This window comes from Taudactylus pleione, unplaced genomic scaffold, assembly GCF_031769625.1.
Source record: "Taudactylus pleione unplaced genomic scaffold, aTauple2 ptg000018l, whole genome shotgun sequence".
Classification (NCBI taxonomy): Eukaryota; Metazoa; Chordata; class Amphibia; order Anura; family Myobatrachidae; genus Taudactylus; species Taudactylus pleione.
Genome location: NW_028284420.1, coordinates 220,479 through 237,500, shown reverse-complemented (window position 1 = coordinate 237,500; position 17,022 = coordinate 220,479). Strand labels below are relative to the sequence as shown.

Here is a 17,022-nt window from a genome sequence, read left to right as displayed (position 1 = left end):
GGAGAACTTCACGGTGGAGTGGTGCCTGGAATCCGCCTGCAGGTTCAGCATAGGGATGGACATTGGAATCCGATGGTTACTAACCATTGATGGTTTTTTTCCCGATGGGTAGTATTTTTACCATTTGATGGTGGCGGTCTGATGTTAGCCACCATCAAATGGAAATCATTTGGTGGTGTTCCGATGGTGGTTTGTTTTTATAAAAATGTTGATAGCTATGCCTCCCCTGGCTCCTTTCTGGCCTTTGTGACTGCATCAGGGCATCTTCATGGGTTCGTTGGAGGCTGTATCTCACTCTCTGTATGCCTGAGACATCCTGCTCAGTCCCTGACTTCCTCCCCAGTCTAGGCTGCTGCTGAGCAACAGGGCACATTGCTAGTTCTGATTGGTTCTTAGCTGTTTTAGAACAATGAATGGCTACTCTGCTTCGGCTTGGTGTAAGATTCGATTCTTTTCTGTGACTGCTTCACTAAAATAGTGACTGCTCAGCTCCCTTTTGTCACAGATGGTATATATCAGTGGTTCCCAAACTTTTTGAAATCACGGTGCACTAGAGTATCAGCATATTTTTTCATGGCACCTCTGGGCCAAAAGTTTCTTTATTGAGAAATTTAGCAAATATTAAAATTGTGCTTGAATTGAACCCTTAGGTTCAGTTATGTGGTGGTTGATAGGGCTGCGCTTCTTTGACCATATTTTTTGATTGACAGTCATTAGCACTGGCTTATTAAGTTCAAAATGAGGAAGGGGTTGTAGTGGAGGAGCTTATATATTCTAAAAAGTTGACCTATTAAGTTCTAGCTCCTCAACCCTCTATACACCCCCATGGTCAAGAAATGTCCCCCAGATGGACTTGGAGAAAGATATTTAAAGGTCTTACCAAAAATCTTATTTTCTTTGTCTTTAGAACCTGCAGGGATATGATGCCAAATCGGACATCTACAGTGTGGGGATCACAGCGTGTGAGTTGGCTAACGGGCATGTTCCATTCAAAGACATGCCAGCTACGCAGGTGAGAAAAATGGGTCAGTAATTAGAATACAACATATTTTTCAGGAAATCTGAATAGGTTTACTCTTTTATGCTTGTGATCACTTCTCCCACTAGATGCTCCTAGAAAAGTTGAATGGCACAGTACCCTGCCTGCTGGACACTGCTACTATCCCAGCCTCTGAACTCACCATGAAGACCTCTCGCTCAGGAGCAGACTCTGGCATTGGAGAGGGAACCTCTTGTCGTCCATCCAATGGCGAACCCAGCATGCACCCATATAACCGCAGCTTCTCCCCACATTTTCATAATTTGGTAGAGCAGTGTTTACAGAGGAACCCTGAGCTAAGGTGAACAGAGACGGCTTAATATTACATATCTTCAAACAGTAGCCTGTGTAAACACATACGGTGGGTAATTCAATTCAGTGCGATGTGAATAGCGCTGGGAAGGAGTTCCTGGAGCTATTAAATTCACGGCGCTGTTAAGTCCGAGAATGCTGATTAGCGCGACTAAAGCTGGGTGTTTAGTCGTGTTAATCGTCTTTCTCTGACTAAAGTGCCGGCCGCAAGGCTGTTAGCGCCGTGCTAAGATGAAAATCAGCATTGTGGCTGGTACTTAGTCTGATTTCTGCTCACACCCTCAGGAGGGCGCCAGAAGAAATCCTTTAGTCAGGCTAATAGTTTGGTGAATTGAACAGCTCCACGAACTCTTCCCGTGGCTATTCAGCATTGCGCTGAATTGAATCGCCCCCACAGTCTGTTAGCATTGTATGACTATAGTGGATTTCTATAATGTGGAACAAAGTGTATATTAACTAGATTTACGCTGCTGCAACTGAGGGGCTCATGTGGGAGCAAAACATCCGTCAGAACCGATGGTAGGAGAGCTAACCATAATAGTGGTCTACTAAATAGGAGCAATTCATTATTTATCATTCATTTGGATGATTGAACAAAACATAATCCTTCTTGCTTCCTTAGTAAGCACTGTTGCAGGAGAAACCAGGGACATTTAATAGGGAGACAATCGGGAAGCCGACTGCCTAAATACCGGCAGCCGGCTTCCCGACTGCCATTTCCCGGCAAGGGTGAAATGCCGGGCGTCTAGATGTAGACGCCCGCATTTCCCCGACGCCGGGAGACCGGCGCCCGGCATCCCGATCGTAGGGATGCCGGGCGCCGCAGGGGGGGAGGGTTAGGTTTAGGGCTCCCAGGGGGGACTTAGGGTTAGGCCCCCCCCCCGGGAGGGTTAGGCTAGGGGGAGGGAGGGTTAGGCACCCCCCCGGGGGGGACTTAGGGTTAGGCACCCCCCCGGGGGACTTAGGTTTAGGCAGCGGGGAAGGGGGTGGTTAGGGTTAGGCACTTAGAGGGGGGATTAGGGTTAGGCACTTGGGGGGGAAGTTAGGGTTAGGCACCCCTAAAGAGGGTTAGGGGGGTTGGGTTAGTAAATACTTACTTATCCACGATCGGGATTTCCAGCGCTGTCGGGCTTCCGCTGCTTCGCACTCTGCTCCTGTCGGGCTGCCGCTGACGGGAATCGAACCGCTGGCCTTGCGGCCGGCGGTATTTCATACCAATTCCCTTTAATATATTGTAATGACCCTTTTTCTCTTTTGCAGGCCGAATGCTAGTGCCCTGCTCAATCATTCCTTTTTCAAACAGGTAATGGTCTGCCTTTGCAGAGGTTGGTGGCTCCACACATGTATAATATAAGTGATGACAAAGCTAATTGGGGAATAAATGAGTCCTTTTACTCATTGGCCTATACCTGTGGGGATACTATTAAATGTTTAGGCAGTAATTAAAGTTTCCCATGTCTCACAGATAAAGCGCAGAGCATCAGAAGCCCTCCCTGAGTTGTTACGCCCTGTGTCCCCCATCACCAACTTTGAGGGAGCCAGAAGTTCAGCCCCACAGGCTATGATGGAATTGGTGTCTAACCTTGAACATTTGGATGTGGATGATTGGGACTTTTAAAGCAGAAAGGGAGAAATTGGGGTGATTCAAATCCCGTAAATGTTTACACAGCACGGACCATATGGGGTCCTACTTATTATAGGTGCACGAGGAAACATACCACCAAAGCATTTCAGTTGATGCAGACAAAGCTGGCACTGGTGTTAGCGGCAGCATCCTCTCACTGTAAATGTGTTATTTCCCCAGCACACGCTGCTCAATATTATTGTCAATTTCTAGTTAACCTGGATTGCACTGTATTGATGTCATCACTGTTACCCTCCTGGTCAGGTCACTTCTCAGAATGGCAGTAGGCTTAAGGCCCCCATACATCAGAGATTGATTGCAGCAATCGTGCAATTTACAATCGATTGTGTATAAAAATCTTTCCCTTTGTCAATCGATTGCAGATTTGCCACAATCAATTGAAAAAGGGAAGATTTTTATACACAATCGATTGCAAATTGCACAATTGCTGATGTATGGAGGCCTTTAGACATTAAGTGCAGCCTTGCTTCTATACAGGTGCCAGCATATGCTTTTTGTGGAAAAGTGAGGGGACACATGCTAGCTCAAAGACCCTTTACACCACCTCATCTACAGGCAGCTTCTAATTATTTTAAAGGTGATGTACATGTGCATTGTTTTTGTAATTATTTAGTTTTATATATCTACTATTTGTGATGAGGGAAAGGTATGGCTGATAACTGTTGCTGTGTAAAGCAGATCACGAAGTAGTTTCAATATTCATAGAAAAGTGCAAATTAAGAACAATAGTCCCAGTGAGCTGGATACTGGTTTAAGATGATGTATATACAGTTGGGGGATGGGAACCCTTTAGAACTGGAAAAAGATATGAGAAAGGACACTCGCCTAAATACATGTGACCACATCCACAAAAGTGTCAGACTTGTCTTTAAATTATTACTCACAACTGTCACAAATAACAAGCATGAGTTTGTTTGTTCTAAAGTGTGCGCAAAGCAGTATTCATAAATTGTAGTTCAATTTAGTAGTAGTAGTAGTAGTATTTTTTTTATCTACGCTCAGTTTTATAGTTTACCTGTTTCCCTATATGCATTACAGCCAACCAGCCCTTTGTCTGACATTAAGGAGGTGTAATTTTCTTCCTGCCTCATCAAGGGCACAAGTTCATATTGAGAAGAGTAGTTCTCCTCTAAAATGATTGCCTACACTGGTTTCAGACACATTAAGGTTCAATTTTGTTTATAGAAATATAATTGCAGATGTTTTTGAATAAGCCGTTTTCCATAGAAGGCCACGTAGTTAAGGCCTGTCACCAGGAGGAATGCTTATACTGCAGATTTTACCTAAAACGCCCATTTTTTAATTTTATTTTTTTACCAGAAGCTGAAAATGTAGGCTGTCAGATGATGTAGAGGAAAGAATATAGGGTATACACAATAGCCGGTGATTTGCAGGGCAGCCCTGAAATGTCAGCGATTTAGCCGCTACATTTAAAGCAGCACAGTATTAAATGGCAAAACCATCCTGGCTTTAGCTTTTACAATATTACTGCTTTAAATCTAGCAGCTAAATTGCTAACATCTCATGGCTGTCCCTGTGACTCTCTTCACGAATAATCTAAATCTACTTTCTAACTTGACGTAAAAAAATAAAATAGGCATTTTAGTTAGAATCATCATATTAGAGGGAAGCAATAACTAGATATTTGTAAAGACCTTGATAATAATAAAAAAGAAAACACTATTTGCCTGAGTTTTTGACTGGGACAGATATGCATGCCAAACAGGCAGATTCGTTATATAGTAATCACTTTGTGCCAGCACAGTGCAGAAGAATAATAATGGTGTGGAGGGGTATTGATTTAGGGTAAAGGGGACACTCATTTAAATTAGTTTTTTGTTTTTTTTCAAACTTATTTAAGAATAGGTACAACTTTAAATATTTAATGGCTTTTCACCTAACCCACCCACCTGGTCAAAATGTAAGAGGGGAAACATTGGTCTACTTAAGCGATATGTTGGTCAATCTGCCGACGAACATCCTAGTGCCTCGATGGGTGTGTACAGACCATATATGTGAACAATGTCTTTCATACATTAGCCCTGCAGCACATCTGGCTGTGTGTTCAGGCAATCCACAGACCGCCTGTACACTTGCTGCACACTTAAATTCCCGCCCAGTTGTGATGTCAGTGCAGACATATCAAGCAGCAGATTGGCAAGTGTGTATTGGCTTACCAATCTGCCACTCAGTCTACGGACAGACAAGTCGCCCAGGGGTGTACCCACCTTTAAATCCTTCAGTGTTTTGTCTTAACACTTGATGATTTGGAGAATCCTTTCTCCTGCATAAGTGCCAGGATGCGACCTTGATACAGTAAGTTGTCATTTAAATTGCATAGAGAGAATACATTGTGATCTCACAGAGGAGTGTACATATTTCGGAAACTCCCAAGTGTGTACATTTGCTTTCCATGATTAATCAGTGCAGGGACAGTTGGGCCTGACGTGACAATATTACTAGGTTTCCCACAGGGATTTTATGCACTATTTTTGAAACACTCATATTTTCTTTATATGCCATAATCTATACTTATTCACACCTCACAAACAGCAGCCTGTATACTAAAACATTCAGAGTACAAACTAGCATCTGCTAGACCCCTATATTTGCATGTCAGTGACTCCCGTTGGGCCCAGTATAAATGCACAGACACATGTAAAGTGATGTATAAAGTTACAAGCTGGACACTGTTACACACATTTTGTTGCCAAAAATGAATCCATTTTTAAATATTTGACAATTCATTCTAATGTTCTGAAAATGACCAACTCTGCATATGTTTTTACTTTCAGTATTAAGTATTGTAATGTGTACATTTAACTATTGTATTCACATAAGGGATAGGGAAAAATAGCACCTGTGGCATTTATTAAAAAAAAAAAAAAAGTCTCTGACCGCTGCCTAACAAATGTGATGTTTTGTAAGTAAAAGAACTACATTTTATACAATAACCTGTGATGTGCATCTGTTATGTACCCACAGTGGGCACAGTGATACTTCAGCAGATCACCACTGACTAGTGAAGAGAAGCTGCCTTCTAGTATATGGTCAATCTGCTAGATAGAGGATTGTCTCCATAAACAATGAGAGAGTCTTATGCTGGGTACACACTGACAGATACATTGGCCGATTAATTGATCGGCCAATGTATCTGCTGCTCGTTGGCCAGTGTGTACCCGCGATGTCGGTGAACGTTGCTGTTCACAGACATATTGCATTGGCTGTGCTGCAGACATATGTGTCCATTGGCAGGTGGGTGTAGGCAGTCGGCAGACTGCCCGTACACACACAGTGGCAGCTGCGAGGACACAAACAGAAGTCGGCCGTTCAGTGTGTATGAACGACCATCATCTGCAGATCACTCGATCTGCAGATATATCTGTCAAGTGTGTACCCACCTTTAAGCTGGATACACACTGACAAATATATTGGCCGATCAATTTATCGGCCAATATATCTGCTGCCCGTCAACAAGTGTACCCGCGATATGTCTGAATGATGTTGTTTACAGACATATCTCATTGGCTGTGCTGCACAGCGGCAACTGCGGGGAGGAACCAAAGGATCTCATGCATGTGGCAACTGCAAACCTTGCACATACATGAAAAGCAAAGAAATTACAAAAGACAGATATGGCAATAATCTAGAGGTCAAAACATTCATCAATTGAAACGCAAGTGGTGTTATATACTGCATTGAGTATATTTGCGGACTGAGGTATGTGGGGATGACATCCAGGAAACTTAAAGAATATTAGAACACGTTGGTAATATCAGGAATGTAGAAACCAACAAGATAAAGATGAGGCAGATCACCACACTGGCCAGAACTGTTTTTCTGAAACATAATGGACAACCAGAGGTTATCAATGCATATGGGATGGAGAAGATCAATCTGAGTATTCGTGGAGGAGACGTGATGGAGGCACTTCTACGGAAAGAGAGTGAGTGGATTTTTACACCTCAAACACTCACCCCAGATGGTCTAAATGAAAACCTCAACTTTGGAGCTGCCCTCTGATCAGAAAAGAACCATATGAGAATCCATATTAGCTCCCTTATCTCCGTCTACAGGTCAGCAGTAGGTAGATAACCAACATGATTAAACTATCATTACATTATGTTAACCAAATAAATCCTGTTAGTCCTTGGTAGCATTCAAACAGTCCCACCTCTCAGATGATCACTGAAGGTGTAGCTCCATGATCCTACCATTAAGTCTACATTTTCAATCGTGTTATAGTCAGGGCTTATAAAGTACCCTCTTTTGATAAGTGGATTATTCTCTCAAGAATCTTTACATTATATACCAGAATACTTTTTAACAGGTGTATAGATGTGGATAGAGATTTATGTACATCTATGTGCACACTGAGACTTATATACCCCTCAACACATCAAGTTTAGGAATAGGGGCCTTTGAAGACTAGGGGGATAACTAAGGTAGTGTCATAATGGGTAGTACAGGCACCTTGGTACACCTAGTATGCTTATCTACACAATTTTGCCCCGTTTAAATGACAGCATTGCTATAACAGATTAATATTAAGAGCTGAATCGGTGATGCTAGGACATATTCTACCTGGTTCTCTTTACCGAATAGCAGCACGCTATTGATATTAACATGACAGAATCCAGTCCAGACATAAGAATGACCTGATTATGGGGAATCTCTGTAGCTAGGGATGCCAGAGTCTAGGATTATAAGAACAGCCTGTCTCATTGCTGAAAATAAGATCTCCGTTTAATATATCTCTCTTCTACCTAATAGAATTCGTCTGGTGCTAGACAGAACTAGCCCCGCCCACATAGATGACGAGTCTAGGGAATTCCCGGGGCTACGTATGTTCACACAGCCAGGGGTGTTACGTATACACACGTGACCTCCCCAGATATTAGCCAGCAGTCCACGAGGACACACATGGACCTTTGAAGAAGCCGCAGAGTGAAACGTGCGTTGGTCTAAGGCAGGGACACTCTGGAATGTGCACACTGGGTCCCTGAATTTTTGCAACAAACTCCCTTTCCTAAGGCAGATTACACGCAGGAAGGAAAACTGGTATCTGATATTCTATCTTTTCTACTATAATTCTCTGCAGCTAGAGCGGATTGTCCTCCCCAAGGGAATCATTCCCCCATATCTGCAATAAGAGCATTATATGTCTTTTGTCTCCTAGTAGGGCATCTGGCTCTCACTACTAAGCATTCACTGTAATGGTATGTAGTGCACATGCTTTGATAGTTTTGCTGGATTTGAATAGAACAGAGAATTTATTTTTTCATATTTCCTTAATATCTTTCCCTTCTCTTTTGAGTGATCTATCTTGTGAAAAACTAAAAACTGCATTTACAATGTACATTCTGATAAATTAACCAGTTACCGGTTCATTGCACAAAAGAAAGGACAGGGAGAACACATTGATATATATTTGAATTGCTGCAATACTAGGACTACACATACATTTATATGCAGCAGAAACATTTTCTGAAAACAAAATATTTTCACCCTTTCATAAAAAAACCCACATAGGTTTTTTTGTTAATGTAATAATTTGACAATTAAAATACATACCAAAGCAATTGTTATTTTTTTACCTTTTTACGAATGGTATCCATCAATATGCAACTTGAGAAATTCTCTGTCTCTACTCTCACTTTTCTTTCTGTAATCTCATCAGCTCCATCTCTGGGAGCTGGCAGTAGATACAGGGAATTCTTATAATCATCTGTATTGAAGTGGGTGACTCTTCAATCACCTCTGCCGACAGACACGTGGTTGAAAGTAGATCACTACTTCAGTGAGATACAGATGCTTTTCAGAACTGCTCTGACATCAAAGTTAGACAATTTCATACAGTATGAATTCATCACCCAAGGGGGAAACTTTGGCAAGCCCCTGGATTCACAATTGCCAGCATATTACGGCCGTGCTATTGCAGTCTCTAGGCTAAGAACGTATGTAGAAAAAGCAGCTTGACAATTTTTGCCACGAGTATATGCCTATGCATACCGATTCACATTACATATGATACTATATACACATGCCAATAATTTTGTCTACAAGTGGAGATACTGGCAACATATATATGAAAGTGTGGTTGGTGCAAAATTGTCATTTAATAATCATTGTCACAACTGGTATTTGAAAAGAACATATTTATTTACTTTTCTGTTAGAGACGAGTTTTTGAATATGTGTGAGTAGTTGTGTGATCTTTGATGACATCCAATAAAAGTTAAAGTTTTAAAACTTTTAAGAGCGCCCCCACACGAGTCTTCTTTCTCTTTTGCTGTATATCTGTCCATCGGCAAGTGTGTATGGGCGGTCTGCAGACCACACATACAGCTTCGGGGAGGGGGGCAAGACATGCCCCCTGGGCAGAAGCAGATGGTGGCCATTCAGTGTGTGTGAACGACCATCATCTGCAGATATATCTGTATAGTGTTTACCCAGCATTAAGGTGGGTACACACCTAGCAGATATTTCTGTAGATGATGGTCGTTCACACACACTGAACGACCATCATCTTCCAGGCAGCCGTGGGTCAGTCCCCCTATCCGCTGCTGCATGTGTACGGACTTGCCCATGGACAGACATCTTCAGACATACTGCACAACCGACACGATATGTCTGATCGACGTCGTTCATAGACATATTGCTGGTACACACTGGCCAACGGGCACCAGATATTATGGCCAATCAATTGATCGGCCAATTTATCGGTCAGTGTGTACCCAGCTTAACCTCTCTGTATGTTGTGGTAGAGATTTTTGCTCCCATGGGAATGATCAGAGTAAACACTAGTTCATCATTTTCACATCAGTTGAAATTAGATTTGTATATAAAGGTTTTATTGATTTAAATAAAATGTTCAATAATATTTTGCAGCTAATCCTGTTCTTCAGGTGAATCACTTTCATCCTGCTTGGCCTTGTATTTCTCCATCTTTGTAATCAAGTCTTAAGAATAAAAAAAAAAAAAAAAAGACGTTAGATACAGTGAGGCTTTACAAATACTGTACAAATGTGCATAACCCACTTGTTGTAAGTCACAATGCAGTAAGCTCAACCAAAGCTGATAAGATTGTTATGGCTGTATCAGTATTTCTCTTTTATCCATGTACAAGGGTATATATGCTGCACTGGAGCTTTGGCCCCAATCTGGATTTACCTTCAGAAAGTTCAAGTTACCTTCACCTCTATATCCCTGGGAACTTGAGTGTTTCAAAGTGCCTATCAAATCTGGGCACTCTCTTGGCTTTTATATCCGCAGCAGATTTTTTTTATTATGACTTTTCCACATCATTGGCATCCCTAGTCAGAAAGACTGAAGAGGTTCCAGCTCCTGCTGGATCCCACTGAGGGACTTATATCTTAGGAGAACATGGTGAGGGGTACTGGGCATTAGGTGTGCTCATGCAGCTGGGCCTACACAGGAAGAGTAGGTGCCAGGTGTGGCTACTTGTCATGTAAGTGCAGCAATTAGTACAAAGATCCAAAAGGGGACTAGATGGCAGCACTATACCAACTGCTCCTACCCATCCAATTCTGCCCTCAACAGCAGCAGGGAAGTTGTGTTTTTTCTTGCAGATCCACATCCACCATGTACATTGCAGCTGTTCTCTCCATCTTTCCTCACATTTCTGTCATTTACAGGATGGGAGAAAGTCCACTAAGCATGAAGATGAACAGAAGCAAAGGTTTTTTAGATGTGGTGAATGCTCTTTATATAGGCAGAGAACTAGTAGTCACATTCACCTGTGAAGGACACTACTGAAACAGAGCCAGCCTAGGCTACATCTTTCACAGAACTTATGCATTTGCTGCATGTTCCAGGAAGCTGAGCATTGAAACACCTCTGCCGATCCCATAGGAGCCTTGGGGAGTGATGCCTTCTCCCCTTGTTCTCTCAATTGTGGCTCTCAGGGCCGGATTAAGGATTGTGGGAGCCCCTACCAATAAAATTGTCTATGATATGCTGGTAATGTTCTTAAAGTGTTAAACACACTAGTGCCCCCATTTCACATTATGCCACACCAAAACCCCAGTTCACATATGTCACAATACCCCCTACACTGGTGATGCAGCTATGGGTGGGGGCCCCTGGGTGACCACCACTTGCCACCCTGTTGTTAATCTGGCACTGCTCAGGTTCCTCCTTTATAGCACCTGATGAGCCAGCAAGGGCTTAACACATGGCAAAGTCAGTGCCGGTCTCATTAAAGTTTCAACTATCTTAGGACTATCTTGAGTATCTCTCACCAATTCTAGGCCACGGAAGCATCACATTCTGGTGTTCTCTAGCCTTGGGAAGGACCAGACTCTGAACAGTCCTCCCAGGAGGGTGAGGTAGCAGAAAACAACCCTTGCAAGTTGTAGTGGGGCTCATTGTGGTGTCTGCCTCCAAGACCAGTGGGTAGATTTACTAAGGCATCTAAAACAGACAAGTGGGGGTGTTGCCCATAACAACAAATCACATTCTAGCTATTTTCTAGAATGCAATAGAGAAGTGAAAGCTAGAACCTGATTGGTTGCTATGGGTAACACCCCCACTTGTCTGTTTTACAAGCTTTGGTAAATCTACCACCAGATCTGTTACGTCTGCATTCCTTTCAGGTTATGGTTCATTCCTGGGTGGTACAGAATGGGCATTGGCTGAGCCAGTGTAAGATGGGGACTTGGTCTATGGTACACATTTACTAGTTCTACAGTGAGCACTTTTGGATGTAAAGCACTGCGCACCATACTTCTGAGAAAAGCATCCAGAGGAGGAGGGAAATGCCAAAGCTCTCCCTAACTGGATGAAAAATCCCAGGTTGATGCACGTGAACGCGCATCAACCCAGGATTTTTGTTCGTGTAAATGGATCAACCCGGGTCCAGTGACTCTGGGATCCGACCTAGCTGTCTTGCAGGGTTGAGCATGGGTTGTTCCCGTGTCGCCCTGCAGGGTAAATGCCACAACCCGGGTCACAATGACCAGGGACGCGCCGCATGGTAGCTGATTGGCCGGCTTCAGCGGCGCTTGGATATTACATCCTCTCCAAGCGTCCACAGAAACCATCGCCGGTCCAACCAGAACGGAGCAGCGCTCACTGCCTCCAGACTGCTGCAGAGTAAGGTAAGAGGGTCACAGAAGGGGAGGGAGGGGTAGAAGCGCTGCTCACCTGCGCCAGAGAGCCTGGTCAGTGCTGACCCGGCTTCGGTGTGAACGGTGCTCTGGGCCGGCACCGTGGTGTAAAAGGGGGTTTTGTCCCAGGTTGGAAACGTGTTCCAAATCCCGGCCGGTAGACCCGGGACTTTGGTGTAAAAGGGGTATGAGAAACTAGGATAACTACTACACTTATAGTCTTTCCTATCATCCATTGAGGGACACCGAATGCCCACCCGTTTACGGTCTTGTTTACAGTTTTCAATGTTAAAATTCTCATTCCTCTTGTTTTTGTGAAAGAACCATACTCCGACCAAGAAATGACTGATGCACCAAGCAGGAAATGGGAATACAGGAGGGGAGCAGCTTGCACTTTTTGCAAGTAAAATCAGAAGCATCCAAGCTGCAATGCAGTGCCTACACAGCTCCACAAAATGGTGCCGTTGCTCAGCACCAAATTTAAAACTGGCTGGCCTGTGGCTGGGGGCAGGGTATAGTGGAGATGGAGCCCGGTGGCTGCTGGGAAGAAAATTAGTAACTGTTTGGTGCCCAGATTCCCTGTGCCCCTTATGGACTCAAAGAAAAGGATTTAACAAGGTAAGACCATAAATTCTCCTAGCTCAGTGTTCTTCAATAGACTCTGAACAGTAATGTCACATCACAAACTCTTTATGTGTAATGCTTTAGATGGCACTACATTTTTAGAGAAGACTAATATAAACTGGACACCACCACATAATTGCAACAAGGTAACACAAGTTAGGGTCAGTTAATGCAAATAACTGTTCGCTTAAAGGATATATCCATGCAAATATTTCACTCTTAATAAAATATGTGGATAACAGGGAGCCTTTGTGCCTTTTCTGTGGCTCACTCGCACCAAGGGAGCTGTAATGCTTTTTTTTTTTTAAAGCCCCTTGCAACATTTTATTGAGAGACCTGTGTGTGGAGATGGCCTTTAAAGGGCATCATTTGCTTACACAGTTACTATATCAATTTTTTTTTTTTAATAACAGCACTTTGGGTTGATATAGCAGCGTAGCTCAATATCTATTTTCTCTGTCCATTTATTAGGAAGCTCACAACCTCAGGAACAGCTGCTCTTCTTTTTTTTTTTTTATACTCTCCAAAATCCTTAGTGACCTCCTTGGATCTTTCTCGATTTTTACAAAGAGCAGGCAGGAAATTTGGGAATATTGTAACCACTAATGAACATTGACTGAACCAAAAAAATAGCTAATCCACTAAATGCACGGAACAGGTCCACTTCACCAGTTTCAAAACAAAACATTCCAATCACTGCAGAACATGGTCAGTAGTGTTTTCATTAACCACCCACACATACCTTTAGCTGGGTTAAATACTCCATTTGTCTGTGTGTTGCACACATAACACCGTTTGGATTTACGATAATGCTGCAGGGCACAACTTTCACAAAAATAATGTTTACACCTAAAAAATAAGACGTTAAATGCTTACTGATGGTGCTTATCCTATTCACTAAGGTAGTAATTTGATGAAAAGGAAGTCAAAGTTGTTTAATACACTGTAAAAGCAGCATATATAGGATGGTATGATGAAGAACATGGAAAATGCACATAAATGCAGGTTTATATAGTCACATATTTTATAACTAAGCTCATAATAACGTCCAAGGAGTTGTCCATTTTGGGCAGCTCCACCCTACTGGCTGCAAGCTGTGGAATATGCTGTTTGCTAATGGGGGTGGGTGATTCATGCATATGCATAACTCCTTATTAAACCACTAGATAACAAATCCTTGTGTGTCACTTACTTTGTAATGACCGGGTTTTTGAAGAAATCTCTGCAGATAAAACATTTAAAGGGCAGGTTTTCCTCATCGCTGCTGACCTCATAATTCTCTTCATCTGAAAAGAAAGATGAAATCAAGATATGTTCTAATTAATGCATCAGCAGATCTATCTATCCCTGGCTGAGCATGATGGGAATTATAATTGCCTATATATTAAGAGCATGCAGCATAGAAAATTTCATGGAGCCTTTGGAGTAGCACAGACAGACTTCATAATAAGACTTATTTAATTTCTCATAAGATTCAGATATTTTGGGCCTAATGCTGACCGCACACAGTCTGATTTCTCTGCAATATGAAGGCGATTGGCAGTGCTATGATCAGCAGACTTGAGTTTCATTCAAATCACTGTAGTGTTGCACTACTTTTAGAGCCAGACAAGGCAATATCTGGGCACTTCAACAATATTGCAACATTTGAGTGGATTAATATGCCAGCTACAAAACCCTAAAGCGGAGTATCCACTAGATGATTAAGTTGAACGATTACAATCGTTCAATCGTTTGCAAAAGTGTCTAAAATGACCAGCGATGCGTGTGCCCGCTGGTCGTTTAGACATCTATCATCGGGCAAACATGCTGGACAACCTGACGATATTGTCAGGTTCAGCATGTTTCCAGATGATTGATGACCCAGCACTGAACGTCTGCTCATTCAGTGCAGGCTCATCACAACACTGACAAACGACTGAACAATTACAATGTCGTACACGTACAGTCGTTTTCAGATATTGTAGTGGATACCCGCCTTATGGCTGCAGCCACAATGATGGTTTTGCAGGTGCCAAGGTGCAAAGTGGAGCAGGTATGTTTGCAGAATTCACCCATTAAAACTTCTTACACACCTGAAGGGAAACAAACAAAACCAAATACATCAAGAGGAAGGAACGTGAACTACCCGGTTGGTGATTTATCTCATAACTCTGCCTTCTCTACCACAAATATAATTTTGCTAGATTATCACCAAATGCAGTATTTTAACACAGCTGCCTTTGCCCTATGCAAGGACAGATACCTTAGCTTACACAAGACAGACTTGTACTACAATCTATAAACTCTGGTTTCAATAGTTTCATTTTTTGTAATTCAGTACTAAGCCTATGAGTGCAGTTAGCACCAAGCTTGTGGAGGCAGCCAATTTGTAAACTAAACCAATATTTATGAGAATGAAGCCCATCAGGGGGATGTAGTCATACTATTGACATATACAATGTTCATAATGACGACATTAAACATGTGGGCATCCGTAGTATGTCGACATGAAATGCTGACTTTCTGCACAGACCGGTAGCAGAGGGATAGGCACTAGGGGGTGGGTTAGGAGTAGTCATACTGATCACCCGAATCATAAGAGGATCTGCCAGAAGTCATCAGAAGGTCACTGCCGGACCCTGAAGACACATCTGAAGCCACCAATTGACCACCAGGGGCGTTTTGTCGACGTTACATCAGTGTCGAAATGGTCAATGTTGGTGTGCTATATATCAACATTACGACAATATTGACAAAATATACCACACCCGTCTATCAGGGATTGTATTACCATTTTACTAAACCATATTATGATTGAAAGTTAGAAAGAAACCCAGAGCATGTGTGAACAATAAACTTTGTATACACATAATGTACCATTGGCCCCATAACGTCCCTCTTCCAGCTCTCGCTCCAGCTGCCAGCCATGTTTGTAGTCTGAGCGGTCATGGAGGAATTTACAGCTGTCTGAAATAGAAGAGAAGAAAAGTACATTACACAGAATAGGTGTAGGAGAATCAACTGTATCATGGTAAGTAGGTAAAGACAGAAAAGAGACCAGAAAGAATTTGGAGTTATGAAGGAAAAAGATTACAGCGATAACCCAGTCCTTTGGAACGAGAGAGAAATGTTGGGAAGAGATAGTGGGAAAATACATGTATAAATTACCTAATTTAATAACTGTTGAAAACCACAAGAGTTTGTCTTGCAAACTTGTACAGAAGCCATTAATGCAATATTTTCCAACACATTTATCAATCAAGTTGTTATTCACAATAAAATAGCACTGAAAACTTAAGCTACTAGACTAGAATATACCTATGTTGGATAAGCAAAATACTTTGTTCCAATAAAAAAAAAAAAAAAGTGGAAATATATCTGAAATAAGACAATTTTGCAATGTCACCGACAACTAAGCTACATGCAGTGCTTTTACAGGGAAGTACTAAATAGTAAGAGAACTGGGACAGAAAGTACAGATTATAATAAATCTAATAAACAAAGGATAGAACAGAAATCCCCAATGGCGCTGGAGAGAATCGTTATAGGGGAAATATTGAATGGGAGTCACCTGTAGCTGCAACTTTAAATAAACCTCTGTGTGGTTTAAAGAAATAAAATATTAAATACATATATAGAAAAGCCAGATGGTTCCAAAAAAAAATCTTTTTCTCCTTCATCCACTAGGGGACACTGGAGTTCAAGACAGTGGGGTATAGACGGTGGTAGAGTAGAGCCTGGCACCTTAAATAATTTAGAAGTGTGACTGGCTCCTCCCCCTCTATGCCCCATCAGCCCCAGTTTTTAGAATGTGCCCGAGAGAGCCGGTCGCACATCAGGCTGTCTCCAGCCTTTTTCATATTTTTTAATTTTTATACCAGTTACAGCTGAGGACAGGCAGGCTGCTTGCTGTGGCAGTCTGCCTGCTACGTGGGAGCCGCCGGGAAGGGCACCACACGGCTACTGCAGCCTGTGTCCGGTGACCCTGAGGAGGGGGCACACACAAAGGAGTCATCGGACCCCGAGAAGACCCGCCACTTCTGACACCGGCATGTGTCCGGGTTCCTCTCAGCCCAGCTTCCCGGCCGCAACAGCTGTAAGTATGACCACTGCTCCTGATTAGCAGGAGCAGTGGAAGTATAGCTGGGCTCAGTGACACTGTCACTGTTAGGAGGGCCCGACTTTCCTCTGCCCCGCACCACCCTCTCCCCGACTTCGGATACAAGGGGGTCACCAGCGAGGGCGCAAATTACAGCCCCGGTCGTCGCTGGGGCTGCTGGAGGCGCGTCA

The 17,022-nt window shown here is 42.8% G+C and overlaps 2 protein-coding genes across 3 annotated transcripts in view; one reads left to right on the top strand and one right to left on the bottom strand.

Moving 5' to 3' along the window:
• STRADA (STE20 related adaptor alpha) overlaps positions 1-3,310 on the top strand; it is a 34,355-nt gene extending 31,045 nt beyond the window's left edge. For both annotated transcript variants that reach the window (XM_088442175.1, XM_088442184.1), the window contains 4 exons: positions 908-1,012; positions 1,108-1,340; positions 2,612-2,654; positions 2,817-3,310. In XM_088442175.1, the coding sequence (XP_088298301.1) occupies positions 908-1,012; positions 1,108-1,340; positions 2,612-2,654; positions 2,817-2,969 (534 nt within the window). In that variant the 3' untranslated portion in view covers positions 2,970-3,310. The remainder of the gene's footprint in view (positions 1-907; positions 1,013-1,107; positions 1,341-2,611; positions 2,655-2,816) is intronic.
• Positions 3,311-9,137: 5,827 nt separating this feature from the next.
• Positions 9,138-17,022, bottom strand: part of RNF113A (ring finger protein 113A) — a 30,229-nt gene continuing 22,344 nt past the window's right edge. Inside the window, exons 7-10 of the mRNA XM_088442147.1 lie at positions 15,610-15,699; positions 13,943-14,036; positions 13,493-13,599; positions 9,138-9,957 (exon numbers count right to left, since the gene is read on the bottom strand). Of these exons, the coding sequence (XP_088298273.1) occupies positions 9,887-9,957; positions 13,493-13,599; positions 13,943-14,036; positions 15,610-15,699 (362 nt within the window). The 3' untranslated portion in view covers positions 9,138-9,886. The remainder of the gene's footprint in view (positions 9,958-13,492; positions 13,600-13,942; positions 14,037-15,609; positions 15,700-17,022) is intronic.